This window comes from Ceratotherium simum, chromosome 16 (assembly GCF_057802395.1).
Source record: "Ceratotherium simum simum isolate JZ-2026a chromosome 16, ASM5780239v1, whole genome shotgun sequence".
Classification (NCBI taxonomy): Eukaryota; Metazoa; Chordata; class Mammalia; order Perissodactyla; family Rhinocerotidae; genus Ceratotherium; species Ceratotherium simum.
Window position 1 is genome coordinate 43,783,602 of NC_141915.1, and position 20,754 is coordinate 43,804,355.

At 55.1% G+C, this 20,754-nt stretch overlaps 3 protein-coding genes across 8 annotated transcripts in view; 1 reads left to right on the forward strand and 2 right to left on the reverse strand.

Annotated features, from left to right (window-relative positions):
* FMNL1 (formin like 1) overlaps window positions 1–4,871 on the forward strand; it is a 24,337-nt gene extending 19,466 nt beyond the window's left edge. For 3 of the 6 annotated variants that reach the window (XM_087441309.1, XM_087441312.1, XM_087441314.1), the window contains 10 exons: window positions 634–836; window positions 1,303–1,537; window positions 1,724–1,792; window positions 2,358–2,438; window positions 2,521–2,650; window positions 2,801–2,964; window positions 3,197–3,298; window positions 3,422–3,517; window positions 3,776–3,896; window positions 4,406–4,871. In XM_087441309.1, coding sequence (XP_087297435.1) covers window positions 634–836; window positions 1,303–1,537; window positions 1,724–1,792; window positions 2,358–2,438; window positions 2,521–2,650; window positions 2,801–2,964; window positions 3,197–3,298; window positions 3,422–3,517; window positions 3,776–3,896; window positions 4,406–4,509 — 1,305 coding nt within the window. In that variant the 3' untranslated portion in view covers window positions 4,510–4,871. The other 3 variants (XM_087441310.1, XM_087441313.1, XM_087441311.1) reach the window with 2 other exon arrangements.
* LOC101408137 (spermatogenesis-associated protein 21-like) lies at window positions 4,868–9,192 on the reverse strand. Its single transcript, XM_087441886.1, is given in 11 exon segments — window positions 4,868–5,069; window positions 5,515–5,673; window positions 5,775–5,953; window positions 6,201–6,321; window positions 6,406–6,477; window positions 6,831–6,974; window positions 7,813–7,866; window positions 7,985–8,073; window positions 8,075–8,200; window positions 8,404–8,459; window positions 9,124–9,192. Coding segments are annotated over 11 exon segments (1,206 nt in total). The 3' UTR covers window positions 4,868–4,932.
* An 859-nt stretch (window positions 9,193–10,051) lies between these two features.
* On the reverse strand, window positions 10,052–20,245 carry SPATA32 (spermatogenesis associated 32). The gene is given in 5 exon segments (XM_087441317.1): window positions 10,052–10,136; window positions 10,754–11,730; window positions 12,077–12,112; window positions 12,974–13,038; window positions 20,156–20,245. Coding segments are annotated over 5 exon segments (1,176 nt in total). The 5' UTR covers window positions 20,169–20,245.
* Window positions 20,246–20,754: the final 509 nt, after the last annotated feature.

A 20,754-nucleotide genomic window follows, 5' to 3' on the forward strand; every position in this document is an offset into this window, starting at 1 on the left:
CACCAGCGGAGGAGGGGACCCGCCTGCATCATGCTGGGTACTAGTCATCTCCACCCCATTTTATAGATGAGGACTTGGAGGCCCAGGATGGGTGTTAAGCCAAACTGGGTTAGTGCATCTAGTAGGCTGTGTATCCTGACTCCCCTAACTTTCCCCCCACCCCTGCAGAGGGGCACATCCCTCCCCCAAGTCTGGTACCTCTCTCCTTCCAGGCCCCTCTGCTACTACCTTCCCACAGACAACCAGGGCCTCAGCCCTTCTAATTCCACTTTCAGTTTTCCAAAAGGGATGTGTTCTCTTGCCTCCAGGCCATTGCTCATGCTGTTCCCTCTGCCCGAAATGCCCTTCCCTTTCTCCTTTTTACCCCTGGCCAATTCAGCTTTTCTTTCAGCTTTAATGGCTTGGGGTCTGGGTCCCTGGGTGAGGTGCTGCTCCTCCCTCCCCTCAATGCTTCCTGTGCTTCCCCTGAATCCCCTGTCAGGTCCGGTGGCCAAGCTGGGCGATTGGTTTGTTTCTGTGCTGGTGGCCTGGTCAGGGCTGGATAGGTGGCTCTAGCACCAAGCACAGTGCTCATCCAGGAGGGTACCCGCCCCCAGTCCCGCCCAGCCCCACCTCCTCTCCCTGCGCCCTCAGGAGCTGGACATGAGTGACTTTGAAGAGCAGTTCAAGACAAAGTCCCAAGGTCCCAGCCTGGACCTCAGTGCTCTCAAGGGTAAGGCAGCCCAGAAGGCCCCCAGCAAGGCCACGCTCATCGAGGCTAACCGGGCGAAGAACCTGGCCATCACCCTGCGGAAGGGCAACATGGGGGCCGACAGCATCTGCCAGGCCATCGAGACGTGAGTACCCCTGTTCGGGGCTTGTGGGCAGCCCATCTCCTCTGCTAGGCCAGGGTCATCAGGCAGGTCCTAGTAAAAGAGCCCCAGCTGTGGGACAGAGCCCATCAAGCTTCATACCAGCCCAGGTCAGGGAGTAGGGCAGGGGGCCTTGTTTCCGTTTTGAGGTGGAGAAAACGAAGGTCATACTGTGAGTCCATGCCCAGACTGAGACATTTCCATTCCCTCCCTGCCTCTTTGCCCAGCACTCAGCTCAGGCATTTACAGCTGGCATCTGCCACTGATGTATGATGGGGACCCCAGGCTTCCCAGCTCCCAATTTCCCTAGATTCTTGCCTCCTGTTCCCTGAAGCTGTTGGCAAATAGCAAATACTGAAGTTTATTTATTCAGTCAAGGGAGGGGGTTAGTCCTGCTCTCAAGAACTGGTGGGTGTGGAGTGATGCTTACCCCCCTCCCCCCACGCTCCAGGTATGACCTACAGGCCCTTGGCCTGGACTTCCTGGAGCTGCTGACCCGCTTCTTGCCCACGGAGTATGAGCGCAGCCTCATCGCCCGCTTCGAGCGGGAGCAGCGGCCGATGGAGGAGCTGTCGGAGGAGGACCGCTTCATGCTGCGCTTCAGCCGCATCCCGCGCCTGCCTGAGCGCATGGCCACGCTCACCTTCCTGGGCAACTTCCCGGATACTGCCCAGCTGCTCATGCCGGTGTGGGCAGGGCGGGCAGGGCGGTGTGGGCAGGGCGGGCAGGGCAGGGCAGCCGGGTTGGGGATGGGGAGGAGGCAGCTGCCAGCCTGGGCTCCAAGAGGGCTTCTGGGAGGTCTTGAGCCTCCCCGGTATGGGCGTGCCCCCACCCCACCACAACTTACCTTGCTTCCCCCATCCTACTCCTAGCAACTGAATGCCATCATTGCAGCCTCAATGTCCATCAAGTCCTCTGACAAACTCCGCCAGATCCTGGAGGTGAGAGCCCAGGGCAAGGGTCTGGGAGGCAGGGCCCACCCATGACTCCCTGCCTGTTCTGGGTCATGTGAGAGGGAGATCCGGGCCCTGCCCTGCACACCTAGGATGCAACAAACATAATGTTCCCACCTCGCATATACAGGCTCAGAAGCTGGGGGTGGGGGCCATGTCTACCACAGTGCATTTTAGACCCTGCCCCCTCTGGGGATTGCTGTGTAATTAGCAGCAGAGCACCCACACCTGTTCAGTGGAGTCTCAGGGAACCAGTATAAATGGCTGTTAGAAAGCCATCTACTCCCCACAGCCTAGGAGAGATGTCGGCAGCACAGTTTTGGGTAGGAATAGCAGAGGACAAAATTGGGTGTGCCATAGTGTTAGCCGTGCACATGCGTCAAACATGTACACACACATGTACACGTGTCACAGACCTGAGGGGTCCACGCAGGAGTGCAGAGGGGGCTGAGTGTGGGCTTGCTCTTCGCCACCTTTTCCTCTTGTGCAATTTATACTTCAGTGGGTTCCTCAGCCCGGCACCCTGTTGAGCTCTGCCCCCTGCCTCTCCCAGATTGTCCTGGCTTTCGGCAACTACATGAACAGCAGCAAGCGTGGAGCAGCCTATGGCTTCCGACTCCAGAGTCTGGATGCGGTGAGGGGGCGAGGAGGGGTCCGCTGGCCTGGGGGATGGAGGATGCCTGGTGGCCTGTGGCTTACAACAGGTCCTCATGCAGCTGCTGGAGATGAAGTCGACTGACCGCAAGCAGACGCTGCTGCACTACCTGGTGAAGGTCATTGCTGAGAAGTACCCACAGCTCACAGGCTTCCACAGCGACCTGCACTTCCTGGACAAGGCGGGCTCAGGTATGGGTGGGGGCACCCCGTCCCGGGTAGGGGGAGGGGCTCAGCCCTGCGGACTGGTATGTGTTGGGAGAAAGTCAGGGGACCACAGGATGTAACTGGACAAGAATGCGCCTCTCTCACTTCCTACATCTATACTGCCCCACCCCCCAGTGTCCCTGGACAGCGTCCTAGGGGACGTGCGCTCCCTGCAGCGAGGCCTGGAGTTGACCCAGCGGGAGTTTGTGCGGCAGGACGACTGCACGGTGCTCAAGGAGTTCCTGAGGGCCAACTCGCCCACCATGGATAAGCTGCTGGCAGACAGCAAGACGGCTCAGGTGGGCTGGGGCTGGCCCGGCCCTGGAGGTGGGGAGGCTGGGGTGGGGTATGAAGAACTACCTGGTGGGGTTTAGTCAAGGCCTGGAGGGACACCTTGGTGGAGGAACAGGAGTGAGGGGCCACTTGCCAAGAGATGCAGAGATGAAGTGGCCAGTGTCTTAAGGGGGTCCAGAGCAGTGGTCAGGCTCCGAGGGGGTCCATGCTGATGGGGCTGACAGGCTGTGCCCGCAGGAGGCCTACGAGTCTGTGGTGGAGTACTTCGGAGAGAACCCCAAGACCACATCCCCCTCCATGTTCTTTTCCCTCTTTAGCCGCTTCATCAAGGCTTACAAGGTATGTGTGTCTGGTGGGCAGGCTGGGGGCCCTGCAGGGCACTGCAGCCTCTCCACATGGGCAGTGGAGGGGCGGGAGAGGCGAGGGTGGGCTCCCCTCATGGAGACCGCCTCCGCCCTTTAGAAAGCTGAGCAGGAGGTGGAACAGTGGAAGAAAGAAGCAGCTGCCCAGGAGGCTGGCGCCGACGTCCCGGGCAGAGGGGAGCTCCCAGCACCCAAGGTGGGCAGCTGCCCCTGAACTTGGCACAGGGCTGCAGGGGTGCTTGGGATCCTCATCCCAAAGATCGGGCCCTCCTCCACACCCTCGTTTTTATGGACAGACCCTGCCCGAGGCCAGGATGGTGCCCCAGCAGCCTGGGATGGGAGTGGGCTCCTCTCTTCCTGCTGTGGGGGAGCAGGCAGATGTTCCAGGGTTTGGTGGCATGGAGAGAGGGGATTCTGGGAGCTGGAGCTGTTTACCACCCCCCCTCCCCCGCAGTCCCCATCCAAGATCCGGCGGCAACAGATGGACCTCATCTCTGAGCTGAAGCGGAAGCAGCAGAAGGAGCCACTCATCTATGAGAGTGACCGTGACGGGGCCATTGAAGATATCATCACAGGTGAGGGCTTGGCCAGCTCTGTCCTGTCCTGGGTCTGTCCTTCTATGCTGTCCTCCATTCCCCCTGCCCCCACCCTGGGGGTCTGGCTGCCTCACTGCCTCTTGCTACTTTTTCTGTCTTTTTTCCTTTTTCTTTTCTCTCCCCCTTCCTCCCTCCCAACCCTCAGTGCTCAAGACAGTGCCCTTCACGGCCCGCACCGGCAAGCGGACGTCCAGGCTCCTCTATGAGGCCAGCCTGGGAGAGGAGATCCCCCTCTAGCCCCCCAGGTACCCTGATGGCCTGGCCTCTCATCCGAGTGGCCGCCCACAGCCCTGGGGGTCCTTGGGGGTACTGAGTCATGCTGCCCTGCCCTGGGGTGTGTTTGAGGGGGTGTCTGGTAAACATAAACAGGCCCCCTCCCACATGCATACAACCTGGGTCCCTAGAAGGGTGAGGCCTGTGACCTGGAGTGGTGGTCCCAGCCCCGGGCAGGCTCCTGAAGGGTAAATGTGTCTGTTCTCGGCTGGCAGATCTGCGGAACCAGCCCTACATCCGCGCGGACACAGGCAGGCGAAGTGCTCGCCGGCGCCCCCCAGGACCCCCCCTGCAGGTCACCTCCGACCTCTCCCTGTAGACCCTGTTTCCGAAAATGGACTCTGCGGGTTGGGAGGCGACGCGGGGCGTGGGCAGGCCGGGGCTCAAGGAAGGTGGTCCTCAGCTCGGCTGGGCCGGGCAGCCCCCTCCGCCGCAGTCCCCTGCCATGGACCCACCTCAAATGGGCCGGCGCATCCTCATCTTGCCACAGGGGGCAGCATCGCCGGCCCCTCCCCCTACATGCTGCTTGCAGCACCCTCCTCCCGCCAATAGCCATACTTAGCCTCAGCGGGAGCCTGGCCTGTAACTTATAAAGTACAACCTCGCGTTCCCCTACCCCCAGCTCCAGGGACTCTCCGTGGACCTTATTTTTATACAAGATTAATAAAGACGTTTGCAAAAGATCCGCGTCCGCTCTGTGCCCGCCCCCACCACGCACAGCCTGTTTCGCTCAGCAAACACTTTATTTGTATAAGTTCTTCATAGCAGGTCTCTGCAGAGAGGCCGGCGGAGGGGAGAAGGGCTGCTTCTGCACTAGAGTTGGTGGGGAGGGAGCCAGGGTCGATGTGCGCATAGACTCGAGTGAATGGCTCACGAACCCTGCGGGAGGGCGGGGGGGGGGGGCGTGCGGAGAGCCAAGCCTGCAGCTGGAGTTAGAGACGCTGGATTAGCAGCATCTGGGTTCACCTTTCTGCTAGCCCCGCCCCATTTTCGCCAGCCCCGCCTCCTACCTGGGTACCTGCCTCTCTTTCTTATGCCCCGCCCTGTCCTCAGTCATGCCCGTGAGTGATGTCAGGTTACATCTCCGCCTCCTTTTCCGCCGGCCTCGTCCCCATTTCTCGGAGGCCTACTCCCACTCTTTGCCTGCCCCTCCGCTCCCCGCCTGTCACGTCCCATCTGTCAGCCTGGCCCCCACCCCGTACCCTCCGCCCCTACTCTGTCTGCCCAGCCCCCACTCCGTCTTCCCCGCCCCTATCTCCAGGTCCCGCCCCTTATCTGCATGGCCTGCCCCTCCCACAGGCCCCGCCTCCTTCCCCGCTTTCACCTTGGCTGAGGGGCCCCCGGTTCGGCCGGAGCTTGGGGCGGCTGGGCTGGTAGGACTTGGAAAGTCGGACGTCGGGGCGCGGGGCTCGGTTCCGCGTGTTGCGTTCTGTGCGCGTCCGCCGGGCCAGGTTCGGTATCTGAGAGTAGGGGCTGTGCGTACCTGGGGTGGGGAAGCCGGTGGAGGAAGTGGAGGCGCCCGTTCTGAGCGCGGGTCCTGAGTAAGAGTCCCCCCCGCGGGTCCGCGTCCAGCCCGGGGCACACCTGCTTTGTGCAGTCTGTGCAGCGAGCGCGCCAGCTCGGCGCTGGAGAGGCCGCCGAGGCGCGCGGCCTGGCGGAAGAAGGTGAGGTCCGCGTAAGCGCGCGCGGTGCGGCCGTGGCCGCGGGAGGGGCCTTTCCAGCTTGGGTTCAGCCGCAGAGCCTGCTGCCTCTTGGAGTAGTAGCTTGAAGGAGAAAAGGGGGGCAACCGCCTCAGCCTCCGCCTCCTCTAGCCCTCTCCATCTCCCATGTGAGGAGACCCAAGCAGGACAGGAAGCCCCTTGTCTCCGGTGTGGGGCAAGTTGGCGCCCAGGAAACTGATCCAGAATTCAGGGCTCCCGTCTCTGGGGCAGGAACGTCAGGGGACCCCTGCACGGAACGCAGTCTGCTCCCGCCATCCTGGGCCCTGCAGCTGTGTACAGTTGTGCCTACCTCATCACCTCCTGCACTGAACTGGAGGGCACGAACCCCTGGCTCATCAGCTTGAACAGCATCTCTAAGAACAGAGTCTGCAGGCCCTGGGGGTCACCGAACCGGCTGTTCCTCACCTGGCCTGGGGGCAGAGAACATGGGGGAGGATAAGGAGGAGCCTCCCCCAGGCCAGGCCCACTCTTGCCCCACCAGCCTTGCCCCTCACCCAAGCACTGGGCCAGGCGGTGGCTGCCGGTGAGGACACCCAGGAAGTCTTTGAAGCTTAGGGTTCCATCACCTGGGAAGAGAGAGAGAGGAGTGGGTACTGTGGGTGCCCGCCCCTGCAGAAGGCTACCCTGTATACGCATTAGGGGCTTGCCAGCAGTTCAGGCATTAGAGAATCCAGGTCTGCCTCTAGCCAAGGGTGTACCCTGATTTGAGTGGAGGAGAAGTAGCCCTTGTCCTGGGGGAGCCCCAAGTTGGATGAGGATTCACATAGCAGAAATGTTTAGGGGCTATGGGATAGGAGTGTAGATCAAGGCAAGCTTCCCAGAAGAGGGAACTTTAAAACAGGACCAGCCTGGGATTTTGTGGGCCAGGGAGGTGTTCTTCAGGGCTAGAGGAGAGAGAGGGCAGGGATGGGGCACCCACTGTCCAAGTCTGCCTGCCGCAGGGCCTCACACATCTCCTGTGGGCTCAGCTGGACACCCACGTTGTGCAGGGCAGCTTGCATGATGCGCATGTCCACAGTGCCTGTCAAGCTAGAGCTGAACAGTTTGAAGACGTCCTGGAAGGCTGGGGGCAGGGAGGGGGCAGGCAGCAAGGTGAACCACATGCACAGGAACGCTGAGATCCTCCCAGGCTAGCTCAGACGGGACTGATGATTTGGTGACCAACTCCAGCCCCTGGGCATTATAACTTCTAATATAAAGAACAACAGTGGCTGCTGTGTGTTGGTGCTTGTTAATTGCCCATTCAATTCTCATGTCCAAAACTCATGTTTGGACATGTTTGTGTGAAAAGCATTCAAAACTTGTGTCCACGGTCACATCCCCAGTAGGGGCAATGCTGGGCTTTGGACTTGGCAGTCTGGCTCTGGAGCTACAGTGCTCTGAGGCTTCAGGTGCCCCGCTGGCACCTGGCATGTAGCAGGCACTGAAAATTATTGATGATCAATAAAATTATTCTGCTTTGAGAGGCCCCTGCCAATATCAGGGCATGATATTTGGGGGGGCATTGGGGTCCCCAAATGTACAAGTGGTTCCTTCTAACCCTACCCCTACAGCCCCAGATGCCAGGGGGCCAGGGAACTCAGATTCTTTTTTTTCCATCCTTTCTCCCAATTTGGCTCCTCCCTTCCTCTTTCCATCTTGTTCATCTGTCCGTCCATCCATCCATCCATCCCTCCCTCCCTCAACTATCCAAATACCTTCCTATCCACCAATCTATCCTTCCCTCCTACACACACACACACATCAGTAGAGATGAGCAAATTAGACTGGCATGGAGGGAAGTTTACAACACAATCACCAGCTTCTTGCAGTGACCCTAGACTCTGGGCAGGCAACCCCTTGTAGTTCTACACCGAACACCCCCTAGTTTTCCTCCCTGCTCCAAGCCCTGAGGCCCTCACCTGCCAGCTGCTGGGGTGTCAGGGGTAGCAGGTTCTCGACTGCAAGGCTGCCTCAGGGGGAAGAGGTTGCAAAGGCCTTAGCACCTGCTGCAGAGAGATGCCAGAGCCAGGCATCTCTCACCTTACCCCACACCCAGAACCCCAGGCCTGACCTCCAGTCCCTGCCCTCATCTCGGAGACCCTGTGCCTGGGCCTGATTGTACTGAATGGGTAGCCGCAAGGCCCTTGAGCTCTCTGGCCCTCCAGGACGCCTGCTCAGCCCGTGGCCATGGCAGTGTGCAGTGCGCAGGGCAGGGCAGTGTGCTGCTGCAGCCTCCCCTTTTGCATCCTGCAGGCCTGCTCCTCTCCTGGGACTTGTGTGAGTGGTCTTCTAGGCTTCTGTGGAGGCCTTGGAGGCAAGGAGAAGACAAGGCCGAGGGGCCCAGCCCACTCGTGTGCTCAGACTGCAGGGGACCTGGGACCAGGCCTGTGGGTGCACAGCTCCGCCTCCTCCCAGGACCCCTACGCCAGCCTGCACCCACAGTCCTCTCTCCAGGGGATTCTGGAGGCAGTAGCTTGGAATAGTAGTGGACCCTCTCCAGCCCTGGTCACCTGTGCATTCTCTGTGCCGACCTGGGTCTCTTGGTCTTCTGCCCTCTGCTGCCTGAAAGGCAGAGTCACAGGCTCTGAGGCTGGTCTGCGCCCCAGGCTGCAGCCCTCAGGCTGGCTTTGGGGTGGATTTTAACATCTTTGGCAGGGGTACACTCTCTCCCCCACTACTTGCCCGCTCCTCCCTGCTGGGTACCTGCTGCTTTACTCTTTTGAGTTTCTGCCTCCCTTAAGACATCTGAATTTGAGACTATACTCTGGACGCTAACGCCGGATGGCAGAGCCCAGGGGAAAAGCAGGCCCCAGAGTCCAAAAGTGAGGGTGTGGGAGAGTGGGGTCCAGCCCAAGGTGGGAATGTGGCCCACCTCACCCCAGGTTCCCTGGGAGGGAAGGATCCCCTTCTTCAAACAATGCAAACCCACAAACCACATTTAAAAAAATACTCCAGGAAGATGAGTCCCAGCAGCCTAATGACACCTCTGGCCCAGCCCCTCCCCACACACTCACCTCTGCATCTCCTCCTTGTCCCTCCTTCCAGCCTCATGCCCCCTCTCCTCTGGTCCTGGCCCATTCTTAACTGCTACCCTTCCTAATCCCACTGTCCCAGGCCCTGCGCACCTCCCTCCTCGGCCCCCTCTCAAGGTGGGGCAAGCTCTTGAGGATCTGCAAGGCTGGGCTTTCACTGACAGGGAGGCTTGGCCCTGAGTGGGTCTCAAGGCTGACCAGGGCACACGCCATGGCGCTGTCCCCCTCCCCTTCCTCCCGGACTTTCCTCTTCATGTGCGTGTCCATCTCTGCACTCTGAAGTCCCTTCTCTCTGCTGCCATCTCTTCTCTTCCAGAAGCTTCCCCATATTGCCCGTCCTCCCCTGATGTGGGAGGCTTGTGCATTTGTGTGCATGTTTAGTACGTGTGTCTGAGTCACAGGCGTGCGTGTTGATGTGTGCTTTTGCACATGCCTGTGTGGAATGTGCTTCCTCTGTGTTATGTGAGTGCCTGTATGTGTGATGTGCTGGTCAGCTCATGGCGTGTTTGTGTGTGTGTGCGTCTGAGTTGCATGTGCCATTACACAGGGGCCCCCCTAAAGTTTGATGTACCGCCAACTCAAAGCTGTGGGCCCCTGGAGGGCCAGTCCTTTGGCTTCTTTCTTCCCCTCTTCTAGCGCCTGGACACCATCCCTTCCCCATGCCAGCTCTTCCCAGTGGAGAGAAGCAGGAAGAACTCTCTTCAGACTTGCCTTCTTGCTTGCCCAGCTCCCCCTAGGAGGCTATCTCCTCAGATGATCCCAACATGTCCCTGGCTTCAGGCCAAGAGGAATCCCCATTTCACGATCTAGAAACTGAAGCCTCAGATAGGGCACTGCGGCCTCCCCAAGCCCAGCCCTGAGTCTCTGCTGCTGGCCCCTCTAGAGGTCTGGATAGGTGCGGGGGAGTGGAACTACCCACAGGGAATGAGCAGGGGCAAAATGGGGCGGCAGAGCCCTCAGGGGCCAGGTGGGGCAGGTGGGGCTAGGGTAGCTAAAAAATGGGAGTGGCATCCTTAAAAAGTTGAGCCTGGGACGCTGCAGCCAGGGGAGGTCACTGGTCCAGGAGCATTTACACAAAATGTCTGAGCCGGGGGCCAGCACTGGAGGCTTTACTGGTTTTGTCTAGTCATTTCTCTGGGGAAGTGGGGGACGACAGCTTAAAATGGATTTTCAGCAATAATGGACTCCCTTTCTTGGTTCCCGGCACTGAGCTGCAATGCAAAAGAGAGAATGTCATTTGGTCCCCAGGGGGAGGGTCGGGGGAGAGGGGTGAGCCCAGAGGCCTCTCTGAGGAGGGCACAGGGGTAAGGGGGCCTCTTCCTGCTGCACGCTGATGGGCAGCTGATATTCTGTATCCATTCATCACCAGGAAGCAAGGGGTGCTGGACAACCCTGTTCCCTCATTCTCCGCTTGATGGAGGTGTCCTGGGCCCAGGGCTGGGGCTATCAGGTTCTCTGCAGGGCAGACACTAGCCTGAGCATTTCTGCTGGGGTGAGGCCATCTACCCTCTGAATGGGAAGCTTCCTAACGCTGCAATAGCTCTTCCCATTTTGAACCCAGGTCCCTGCCTGAGCCCTGGAGTGCTCACCCACCATGGTCCCCAGGCGTCTCCAGCCCTGGCCTTGGCACTGTGCCTCAGTCCACTGGAACTTTGTTTCCAGTAGCCTTTATGAGGTCACTGAGGTTGAGACATCGCAGCCCACCCCATCCCCTCCCAGCACCTCATTCCGCTGTTCCCCACCCCCACCGGCTGCGTGAGGAGTGGGCCCACCCACACATCCTAGCACAGCCCCCTCTTGGGGGGCGCTGTGGGCTGGCCTCACTTACTCTTTCACAGCTTCTTGCGATGTAGGGGACATGGCTGGGTGCTGGAGAAGATTCACTTCCCCTTCGATGGTGGCCCTCTTGACCCCTGGCTTGCTGAAGTCAAAGTAAGGGTGAGGGAAGTTCTTGCCTTCCTGCTTCGAAGCTTTCTGGGGTTCCCTGGCTTCAGGTGGTTTCTCCAGCAGCTCCTTGGTGAGCGCTTCCCCCTCTGGCTTGTGCATGGTCAGTTGGGCGGCATGACCCACGGCGGGCTCTGTGGAAGGCTCCACGGCCTTCTGGGGTGGAGCTTTGATCATGTGCTCCAAGTTGGGCAAGTCTATCTTGCTGGAGGAGGCCAAGGCCAGGGAAGATGCGAAGTTGATCAGCTCTGCCAGGCCAAGGGCGGACGGGAGACTGGAGGAGGACAGGCCGGGGCTTGGCGGCTGCTGGGAGCCCACGGCTGGAAGAGCTGGCTGGGTGCTGGGGTTCTGGAGCTGCTTCTTGGAGCACAGGGTGTCCTTGGGGACCGACTCCTGGTTCCAGCGGCTGGTGGTCTCATCTGTGCTCCTCTTGCTAGGCTGCATGCTGAATGCCCGTTGCAGGCTGTTTTCTGAGGCCTGGATGACCTTGTCTGCCCAGAAGAGGTGCTTGGAGGTCTGCACGCAGATGGAGCGTTGGTCGGTGCACACCTCGTCCTCCTCTGTGGAGCTCGGGTAGCTGAAGTCTGACCTCAAACTCCACCGGCTGATGTCCTGCTGCGTTAGCCCCTCCGTGTATGGGTGGAGGGACTCTATCCTGTACCCCTGTTGCCTAGGGTCTTCACTGTGGGACTCCAAGTTGGGCCTCACGTCCAGCTCGGCCTCAGGCTTGAGCATGGGTACCGGGCACAGCGCCGACTGCAGCAATGCCTCGGGCTCTGGTTCCATCTCCAGCTCTAGTTCTGGGTCCAGGTCCAGGTCGGCTTCGTGGCCAGGCTCCAGCTCTAGCAATTCTTTTTCCAGCTGAAAGGTTTCCACTGAAAGCTCAGGAGGCCCCTGCCCCTGAGGTCCTCCCTGGTGCCAATTCCCTGCCCTCCGTCCCTCCTATACCCCCCGCCCCCCCATACCCTACCTCCCTACTGCTCACTTCCTCCCCCACACCTGCCTCTTCCAAGATACCTGCCTGGGGTAGGGAGGTGGTGTGTGCAGGTGGAGAGGTGGGTGTGTGTGAGCATGCCAACACTGGCCTGGCACTAGGGTCCCAGAATTGTCAAAGGTAGGGGCTGGTCAGGATTTGGGGAAGATGGGCCTCAAAGAATGCTGCCCCTTGCCTACCACCTCCCCATAAGAGGACCCTGCCCGTGGTTACCTCCAGCTCATCTTCCTCTTGTAGCGGTGGCTGGAACTGGTGTTGGTTTAAGTCACCCCTAAGACAGAAGGAGGCCGAGTGGGTGACAGGGCTCCATGGGGTGGGGGTGGGGTGGCTTCAGGGGGTAGGGGGTCTCTAGGGCCCTCAAGGCCCCCTGCCTTGTACGGGGGCTGGCAAGATGCACCCAGCTCATCCACCCCCCTGGCTGTCCCCGCTACCACCAAGAATTCCAGAGTAGTATTCTCAAACTCTAGTGAGTTTAGGAATCATCTGGAGACCTTGCCAAGTCGCCCCCCACCCCAAAGAGGGATCCAGCTGGTTGGAGGTAAGGCCCAGGAATCTTCATTTTAATCAAGCATTCCTGTGAGCCATTGCAGCTCACTGGGAGAGCCAGTACCCAGAAAGTGCTCCTGCAGAGGGAGTAGCCCAGAGCAGTGCCCTCCCTGACCCGCCCAGTCCCAGCTCGGCAGATGTGAAAAGCAGAGGTGTGTGTGGAGGACCCCTCAGTTCTTGTGGGCAGTTTGCTGCCATCTCGGCCCTTGCCTTTGGTGCTCAGCCACTGTGACCCTCTCTCCATCCTCAGGCATTTGCCCACCCGCCCCGGGACAGCTCTGTCCTCGGAGCAAGGCAGCTCTAAGGGGTCAGGTCCTTTCCATGTCCCTGGGTGTGCCCCACCACCCCTCAGTCCTCCTCCAACATCAGGGGTTCGAGGTGGAAGCAGAAGGGGGATGGTAGACACCCCCTGCCCCGCCTTTTGGCCTGGATACTGCCCTTGGGGAGATTTTGGAAATGGGAAAGATGGAGATCCTGAGTTGGGAGGTAAATGAAAACTTGGCAGTGGTGGCAGGGGGTAGGTGGTCCTGGAGGGTTGGGGAGAGGTCCTGTGATGATGGGGACTGGTTCTCACTGTGTCTCCATAATGTCCACTGACTCCTTGCCACAGCAGGGGAATCCATTGGCACCTGGCAGGGAGAAGGAGGTGAGGGTAGGAGAGCTGCAAGTGGGGACAGTCCCTGAGGGGTTCTGGAGCCCGGGTGGTGGTGCTGCTCCAGCCTCCTCCTCCCTCCCTCCCTGTCCCTCACCTCAGCCCATTTGCATCCCCTCTCCCATCCTGCCCCTCATCTCCCTGCTCTCTCTTTTCATTGTCACCAGCCCTATCCCCCACATCTGCTCCCCTCCACTTGCCATGTTGGCTTTTCCTCCACCTCTCCATGATCCCTCACCATCCTCCACAATGGTGAATGTTAACAGGATTCAATTCCATTTATTGAGTGCTACTAGCCCAGGCGTTGTGTTGAGAACTTTCTGTGCTTTATCCCGTTGATTGAATACAAACAATGAGAAGAGGTTCATTTGCCCAAGGTCCCTCTGCTGATCATTGCTGAAGTCAGGACATGAATGCAGGGTTGACTCAAGAAACTCTTAACTCGCCTTCCCTGCACGCACGCTGTCCTGCCCAGGAGCCTGTAACTGTGTGGGTTCCCCTCTCCTGCCTCAGATGAACCTTCCTCATCTCCCTCCATTCCTGCCCCTCTGCCCCCTTTCTCCACTCTCTCTGGCCAGACTTCAGATCTGCTGCTCACCCTAATCCTGGCCTCTCCTATGCTGAAGTCCATCCACTCTTTCCCCGGCTTCTCATCCCATCACACCCTGGGGTCCATCTCCAACTCCAGGCCAGGGTTCTCACCCTGAGGGCTTGTTCTGAAATGATGCTGACATCCATCTGGTGATTTATGAGCTTGGATCACCCTCCGCAGAGGAGACTGAGTGACTCCTTAGGGGAGGTCCCCCCACCCCAGGCTCCCCTGGAGGCTTGTAGCTTTTACTGCAGAAGCTTCTTTTTCATCCTCTGGGGCTCCTTAGGCTGTCCCACTCTCTGCTCCCCTGCGTAGAGGATAGGGGTTGATGGTGGGGCCATCATGGTAATGGGCAAGCTGGGTCCCCATGTGCCTGGAGTGTGGCAGGAAGTGACAGCCTCGGCTCTGGCTGAAAACTGCTCCCAGGATTATGTCAGAAGGATCAGAATGTGCCGTGGTCTCTTCCTACAGATGTAGAGGCTGGGGAGGGTCCTTGCATGGCTGGTCCCAGGACTGGGATTTGGGCGCATCCATGTTCAGCCTGGGCCTGAGGGTCTTGGATCAGCTGGCTGGATAGGCTAGGAGGGTACCACCACAGACGGGCTCCCCATGGCCAGCTCAGTGGCCTCTTCATAACCCTCCACCTCTTTTTTTTTGTGAGGAAGATCAGCCCTGAGCTAACATCCATGCTAATCCTCCTCTTTTTGCTGAGGAAGACCGGCTCTGAGCTAACATCTATTGCCAATCCTCCTCCTTTTTTCCCCCCAAACCCCCAGTAGATAGTTGTATGTCATAGTTGCACATCCTTCTAGTTGCTGTATGTGGGACGCGGCCTCAGCATGGCCGGAGAAGCGGTGCGTCGGTGCGCGCCTGGGATCCGAACCCTGGCAGCCAGTAGTGGAGCGCGCACACTTAACCGCTAAGCCATGGGGCCGGTCCTCCTCCACTTCTTTGACCACCACGCTCCCTTGGCTTCCTCTCCATGGCTCTTTTCATCTCCATCTCCACCTGCCCAAGTGCTGCTATTCCCTGGGCTTCTGACCTCAGAACCATCCTTTGCTTGCGTTACAAAGTTTCCCTGGGCAATTTAATCAGAACCCACAGCCTTAACCCTTCCATGAACAGCAACGGGGCATGGAGAGGAGGAGAAAGTCTTATGGTGTGAACATCATAGCAGCTCTGGGGGTTGGAAGCAAAAATCTGAGGTTTAGTCAACTTAGGGCCTCTGTGCCCAACTTGAGAATGTTCTATTAGCGATTCAAGTGACATTCTGTATATGTGAAATAATTTCAGCTTCCAATTGCTGATTGCTAGTATATAGAAACGTATTGATCTTGTATCGCGCAGCCATCCTAAAATCCTATTAGTTCTAGTTTTTTGTTTTTTTTTAAGATTCCGTAAGGTTTTCTACATAAACAATAATGTGTGTGACTCAAGATAGTTTTACTTCTTCCTTCCTAATCTGGATGTCTCTCAATTCCTTTCCTTGCCTTATTGCACTGAGAACAATTGCCAGTACAATGTTGAATAGAAACGAGAATGGACGTCCTTGCTTTGTTCCTGATCTCAGGGGGAAAGCATTCAGTGTTTCACCATTAAGTATGATGTTAACTGTAGTTTTTCTCATCGATGCCCTTTATCAGGTTGAGGAAACTCCCTTCTACTCCTAGTTTACTCAGTTTTTAATTAGGAAGGGATGTTGGATTTTGTCTGATGTTTTGTCTGTATTTATTGAGATGATCATATGATTTTTCTTTTATATTCTGTTAATATATTATATATGTTATAATATGGTAACATATGGATAATATTATATACTATTCTGTTAATAATTATTTTATATTCTGTTTATGGTGAAATAAATGGATTTTTAAATGCTAAATCAATCTTGCATTCCTAGGATAAACCTCATTTGGTCATGATGACCAATTTTTTTTATATATATTGTTGAATTTGATTTGCTAACTAGCTTTTTAGAATTTTCACATACATGTTCATGAGGTATACTGGTGTGTAATTTTCTTTTCTTAAAATGTCTTTGTGAGGTTTTGAAATGCTGGCTTCGTAGAATGAGTTGAGAAGTATTCCCTGTTCAAATTTCTGTTGAAATTCCCTGTTCAAATTTGTGTAAAATTGGTATTATTTCTTCCTCATGTTTGGTAGAATTCACAAGTGAAGCTTTTGAACCTGGGCCTGGAGTTTCCTTGTGGGAAGATTGTTAATTACAAATTCAACTTTAAAAAATAGATACAGGGCTATTTAGCCTATCTATTTCTTTTTTATTGTGGTAAAATATACATAACATAAAACTGCCCATTTTTAAGTAGACAGCTCGGTGGCATTAAGTATATTCACATTGTTGTGCAACAATCACTGCTATCTATCTCCAGAATATCTGTTTCTTCTTGAGTGAGTCTGTATTTTTTAAGGAATTTGTCTATTTCATCTAAGTTGTCAAATTTATTATTCATAATATTCTCTTATTATTCTTTTTATATCTGTAGAATCTGTAACGATATCACCTCTTTCATTCCTCATGTTGGTAATTTTTGTCTTCTTTCTTTTTTTCCTGTTGAGTTTGGCTAGAGATTTGTCAATTTCGTTGTTGTTCTTGAACCACCTAGAGATATGTCTGGTTCCTGCCTGATCACCCTAAAGTGACATCTGCTAGACAATAAGTCCTGTAGTCACAGGCTCCCAGTCAGCTTTTTATGATTTCACTCTTAAACATGGACAACCAAGCATCACCAGACATTTGAAGAGACTGCCAGCATGCAAGTGACAGGTCAAGAGAGAAGATGACTTCAGAGTACCAGAGGTAATTTGGGAAACAGAAGGGAGCTTAAAGAAAATCTCTAATCATCTTCAGAGATTCAGAGATGAAGATATTCAATAATATACATTGCATCCAAAAAACAAGAACAGGATGCTATTTAAAAAAATTAGAGAAAAGAAAGTGCTCTTTTGGCAAATAGAATTGGAAAATAAAACACAAAGAATCTTCTGAGAAAGTGGAACCAAAATATCAGGACAATGTGAGAAAAAAGGATCAATAGGAAGTCCATTTATGAGTTATAGAAAGGAGATCTAAAAGAATAGAGAACATGGAGAAGAAAAGAGAAGTAAAAAATTCCCTGAGCTGAAGGATGTCATTGGCTTAAAATGGTTCTCTGAATGCCCAGCACTACAGATGTCAAAAGATCCTTGTTGTGAAAGGTCATTGCACCAGGAACAAAAAATGCCCAAATACTTCTAAAGTGGAAAAACCAGTCACCACCCAAAGGGAGGAGAATCCTACTGGCAGCAGAGTTAGCAATAATTGCTGCCTTTAAAATTCTGAGGAAAATGTTTTTTAACCTAGAATTTTATATCTAGCCAAACTATCATTTCAACATGGAAAGACTCAGAAAATTTACCTTGTCTTTTTTTAGGAAGTTATTTGAGGATGTGCTAAAGCAAAATAAAGGTATAAAACAAGAGAGACAGGAAGGAAATAGTGTGTCTACCCCAGGAAAGCAGCTAAGTCCCAGGATAGAGGCCTAGAACCAGTACACATTGGTACAAGAGGATGGAGGGTCCTGGGCAGTAGATCTCTGAAATAAAGAAAACCTGACAGAATAGTTGACTAGATGTAGAGGCTGAAGAAAACTAAGACTAGGATAAAACCAAACAGTACAAGGAAAAGGCAACTATAAACTCCAGGAAAAACAAAAAGCTGTATGAGAAAGAAAAGGTAACTGTGGTACCTTTTCTGGCTCTGCAGTGAACAGTAGTTATGTAGCCACAGTACTGTAAATCCTCTTTACTAACTTTCAACTTTCAGAATCAACATATAGACAAAATTTGGAAAATATAATTGTGATTATCATAACCTTGATATTAAAAAAATAAAAAGACAGGTTAGAGTATTTGGGAGGTGGAAGGCAGGGAGGAAAGTTGAAGGGAAAGGTAGGAGCGCTAAAAACTTCATCTTATGCTGTAGGGTGTCAAAAGTTGATGAGAAAATGAAGATATAAGTATATTAAACTTACAAAGGTATCAGCAGATCTAAAAATGATGTTGAGAGCTTGGGGGAGGGTGGTAATATCTAGAAGTGATAAACCAAGAAAAAGCCTGTGAGCTTGTAGAGAGAGAAGAAGGTAATGAGGCAGAAAAACAGTTCAAATGAAACAACTGTGGTTGCTCTGATGAATGAGACTAGGGGTGTGGTGTAGGGGATTCTTGCTTTTCATCACTGAATAAGCTCTTAAGTACTATTTAATCATACGCATATAGTTGTTTGATAAAGTTAAAAGAAAATGTTGAGCCCCAGCTAGGAGCTGGGGGCTGAGTGTTTCCTTGGAGCTTTCGAGCCTGTGACTGTGACCACGGGAGACTCTCCAATCTCTGTTTTTTACTCTCACTTCTCCTGAGCTCTAGACTCAAACTGCTGTCATCAAATACACATTTCTCCCTAAAGGGACCTCAAATTCACCTTGACCAAAACACTACGAGTCCCTCGTCAGAGCCTGAGCTGTCTCCTCTCTCTGGAATCCCCTTGCTTCTTATTGTGATGATGCCCAGGGCTCATCTCTTCCTGGAGACCTGCCAGACTCTATCCCGTGGTGCTGGGCTACCAGCTCCTCCTCCAGGCGCCCCCACTCCACCCCTGCAGATCTCTATCTGAGCGCACAGCCTCTTGCTGACCCACAATCAGAGGTGGGCAGGGTGTGTGGGTTGCTCACTTTGAATCTCTGATCCCCTGCACAGAGAGTCTGGCATAAGGTGGATGCTCAGGACAAGTCTGTGCAAAGAAATGAATTCCTTATCCCTCTCACCCACCAAACTCTGTGGTTTTTCCTCCATTTCTTACCTCAAGTTCACATCCTGTGTGTCTAGACTCTAGTGTGGCCAACACGGTTCTGCATGTCTGACCCGTCTTTCTTTCCAATCTCTCACCTCTTGATAACACCTTCTCCCTTCTCCCTGATTCATCCTTCACCCTATCGCCCAAATTGGAAACCTGGGTCCTTTGTGACCCCCCCACTCCCCAGCTTCTGAGCATCCTACCCCTGACGCTGACCATGTGCACATCCCTGTCTCCACCTCCGCCGCCTGCCTCCTCCTCATCGCCCAACACCAAAGTCAACACAAACCTAGCACTTACTACCTGCTGGCACTCAGTGCTGAGTTCTTTGCACACATTCAATCCTCACAGTCACTTTATGCACAAACGGTCGCAACTCTTCTCTCACAGATGAGGAAACTTGCACAAAGTCACAGTGCAAGAGCAGTCCCACAACCTGAACACAGGTCTGATTGGCTCCAAACCCTGTGATGCTCACCACTGTGCTGTCTGAAGTCTCTTTAGGCCTCTAGCTGGACCACTGCAGCCATATTCACCTCCAACTTGGGCTTCTCAGTGACCCCAGAGTGAGCCTGCCGCGTCACACTTGCTTCTACTCACGTCCAGATTCTAGGGTGGTCTCAAAGATCTTGTGTGGTCTGATGTCTGCCTTCTTTTTTCATCTCTTGGTACCCAGGTCCCTGCCTTGTACCAAGCCCAGCCACTCCACAGCATGGCAGGCCCTTGTGGGCTTCAGCGCCTTTGCACATGCTATTTCCAATACCCAGAAAGTCTCTCTTCTGGCAAAATCCTACTCATGCCTGACAGTTGAACTCAAATCTCCAGTGTCATCTGCTCTGTGACATACCTAGCTGTCCAACCTACATTTTAATTTTTAGTCAACTTATCAGACTCAGGGCCTAGCACAACAGTAAGCCCTGAAGGAGGTGCAGTAAATGTTGCAGGACTGATTTAAGGTGTCTGCATAAATTTGTTACCCCACTTATTTGGGAAAGGGGAAAAGCTGCTCTCTGGTGGTTGTTTCCTCGCACATTTTGAATGCTGGCCCATGTCCTTTTGGGAGAGAAGTCCTGGAGAAGAAAGCCCCCATGTCGGTGGGGATCTGAGCCCACATCATTAGAAACCTGAGAGACCCAGGGCCCTGAGGGCAAACGTCTTTGCTCAAACGTCTCTACAAAGAGCGCAGAGCACAAAAGGAGGCGCTCAGTAGATATCTGTTGAAGCGGATTGCTTCTCCCCGCCAAAGCTCCAAGCGTCAACTAGGGACAACTGGACGTGATTTAGGGCGTCATCTGCAGTTTGGAATAATTCATGAGTCGTTACCTGGGCACAAGGCTCTTTCTGCGTGCCCAGCCTCCCTCCAAGAACCCGCTGAATCTGCACCCTTTACCCCAAGGTGTGCCTGTGGGCCGTGCACACACACGTTCCTGCGCTGCGCAGGGCAGAGGCTGGGTGTGGCAGTCAGGGCAGCACCCGCCCCTCACCCCCGCGGGAACGGCGAGGGGTTCGGCTGGAGTTAACCTTCCTTTCAGGCGCCGTGGCTTCGGGAGCAGGGGCGGGGCCCCGGTCGATTCCCTGCCGCCTCTGCGCCCCGTCCCCTCACTTTCACTTTCTCCACCCCCTCCACCCCCCCGCCGCGCGCCCGCCCGCTCCCACCTGTCACCCCCATGCTGACCGAGGCTCTGTCGGGGAGGCGGGGAGCGGGCTGGTGGCTGCTGCCCCTCCGCCTCCAGCGCGCTCTTTGGTTGGGGGCTGTGGGGGCGGTGGAGATGGTGGGGACGCCAGCGTCTGTGATGTCGCCGCCTCTGTGACATCCCTGCTGCGCACCCGGTTGGGAGGGAGCAGCGCTCAGGATTCCCAGAGCGTAGGTGGGCAGGGCCGTTGTGTGTGGGGGTATCTTCTGGAGAAGGCGGCCGCATCCGCAGCCCGGAGCCCCTCTCTGAACACCTCCAGGTGGGAGGTTCCACTCCTCTGCAGCAGGCCCTGAGCAGTGAGGAGGGCAGCAACTGGTAAGCCTGGAGTCTGCGGGACTGGTCTTTGTGCCTGCTCTGGGCACACTGGTACAAGGCCGCTGCCCCTTCCATGTGCCCAAGATCCCTCCAAGAACCTGCTGAACCTGGCGTCTTTACCCCAAGGTGTTGCATGTGTGTTGTGCACACACATACTTGTGCAAGCTTCAGGGGGCATGGAGCCAGATTAGACAAGGTCCCTGTGTACTGGTGGCATCTATCCTCAGAGAGGCCCTTGCCCCATGA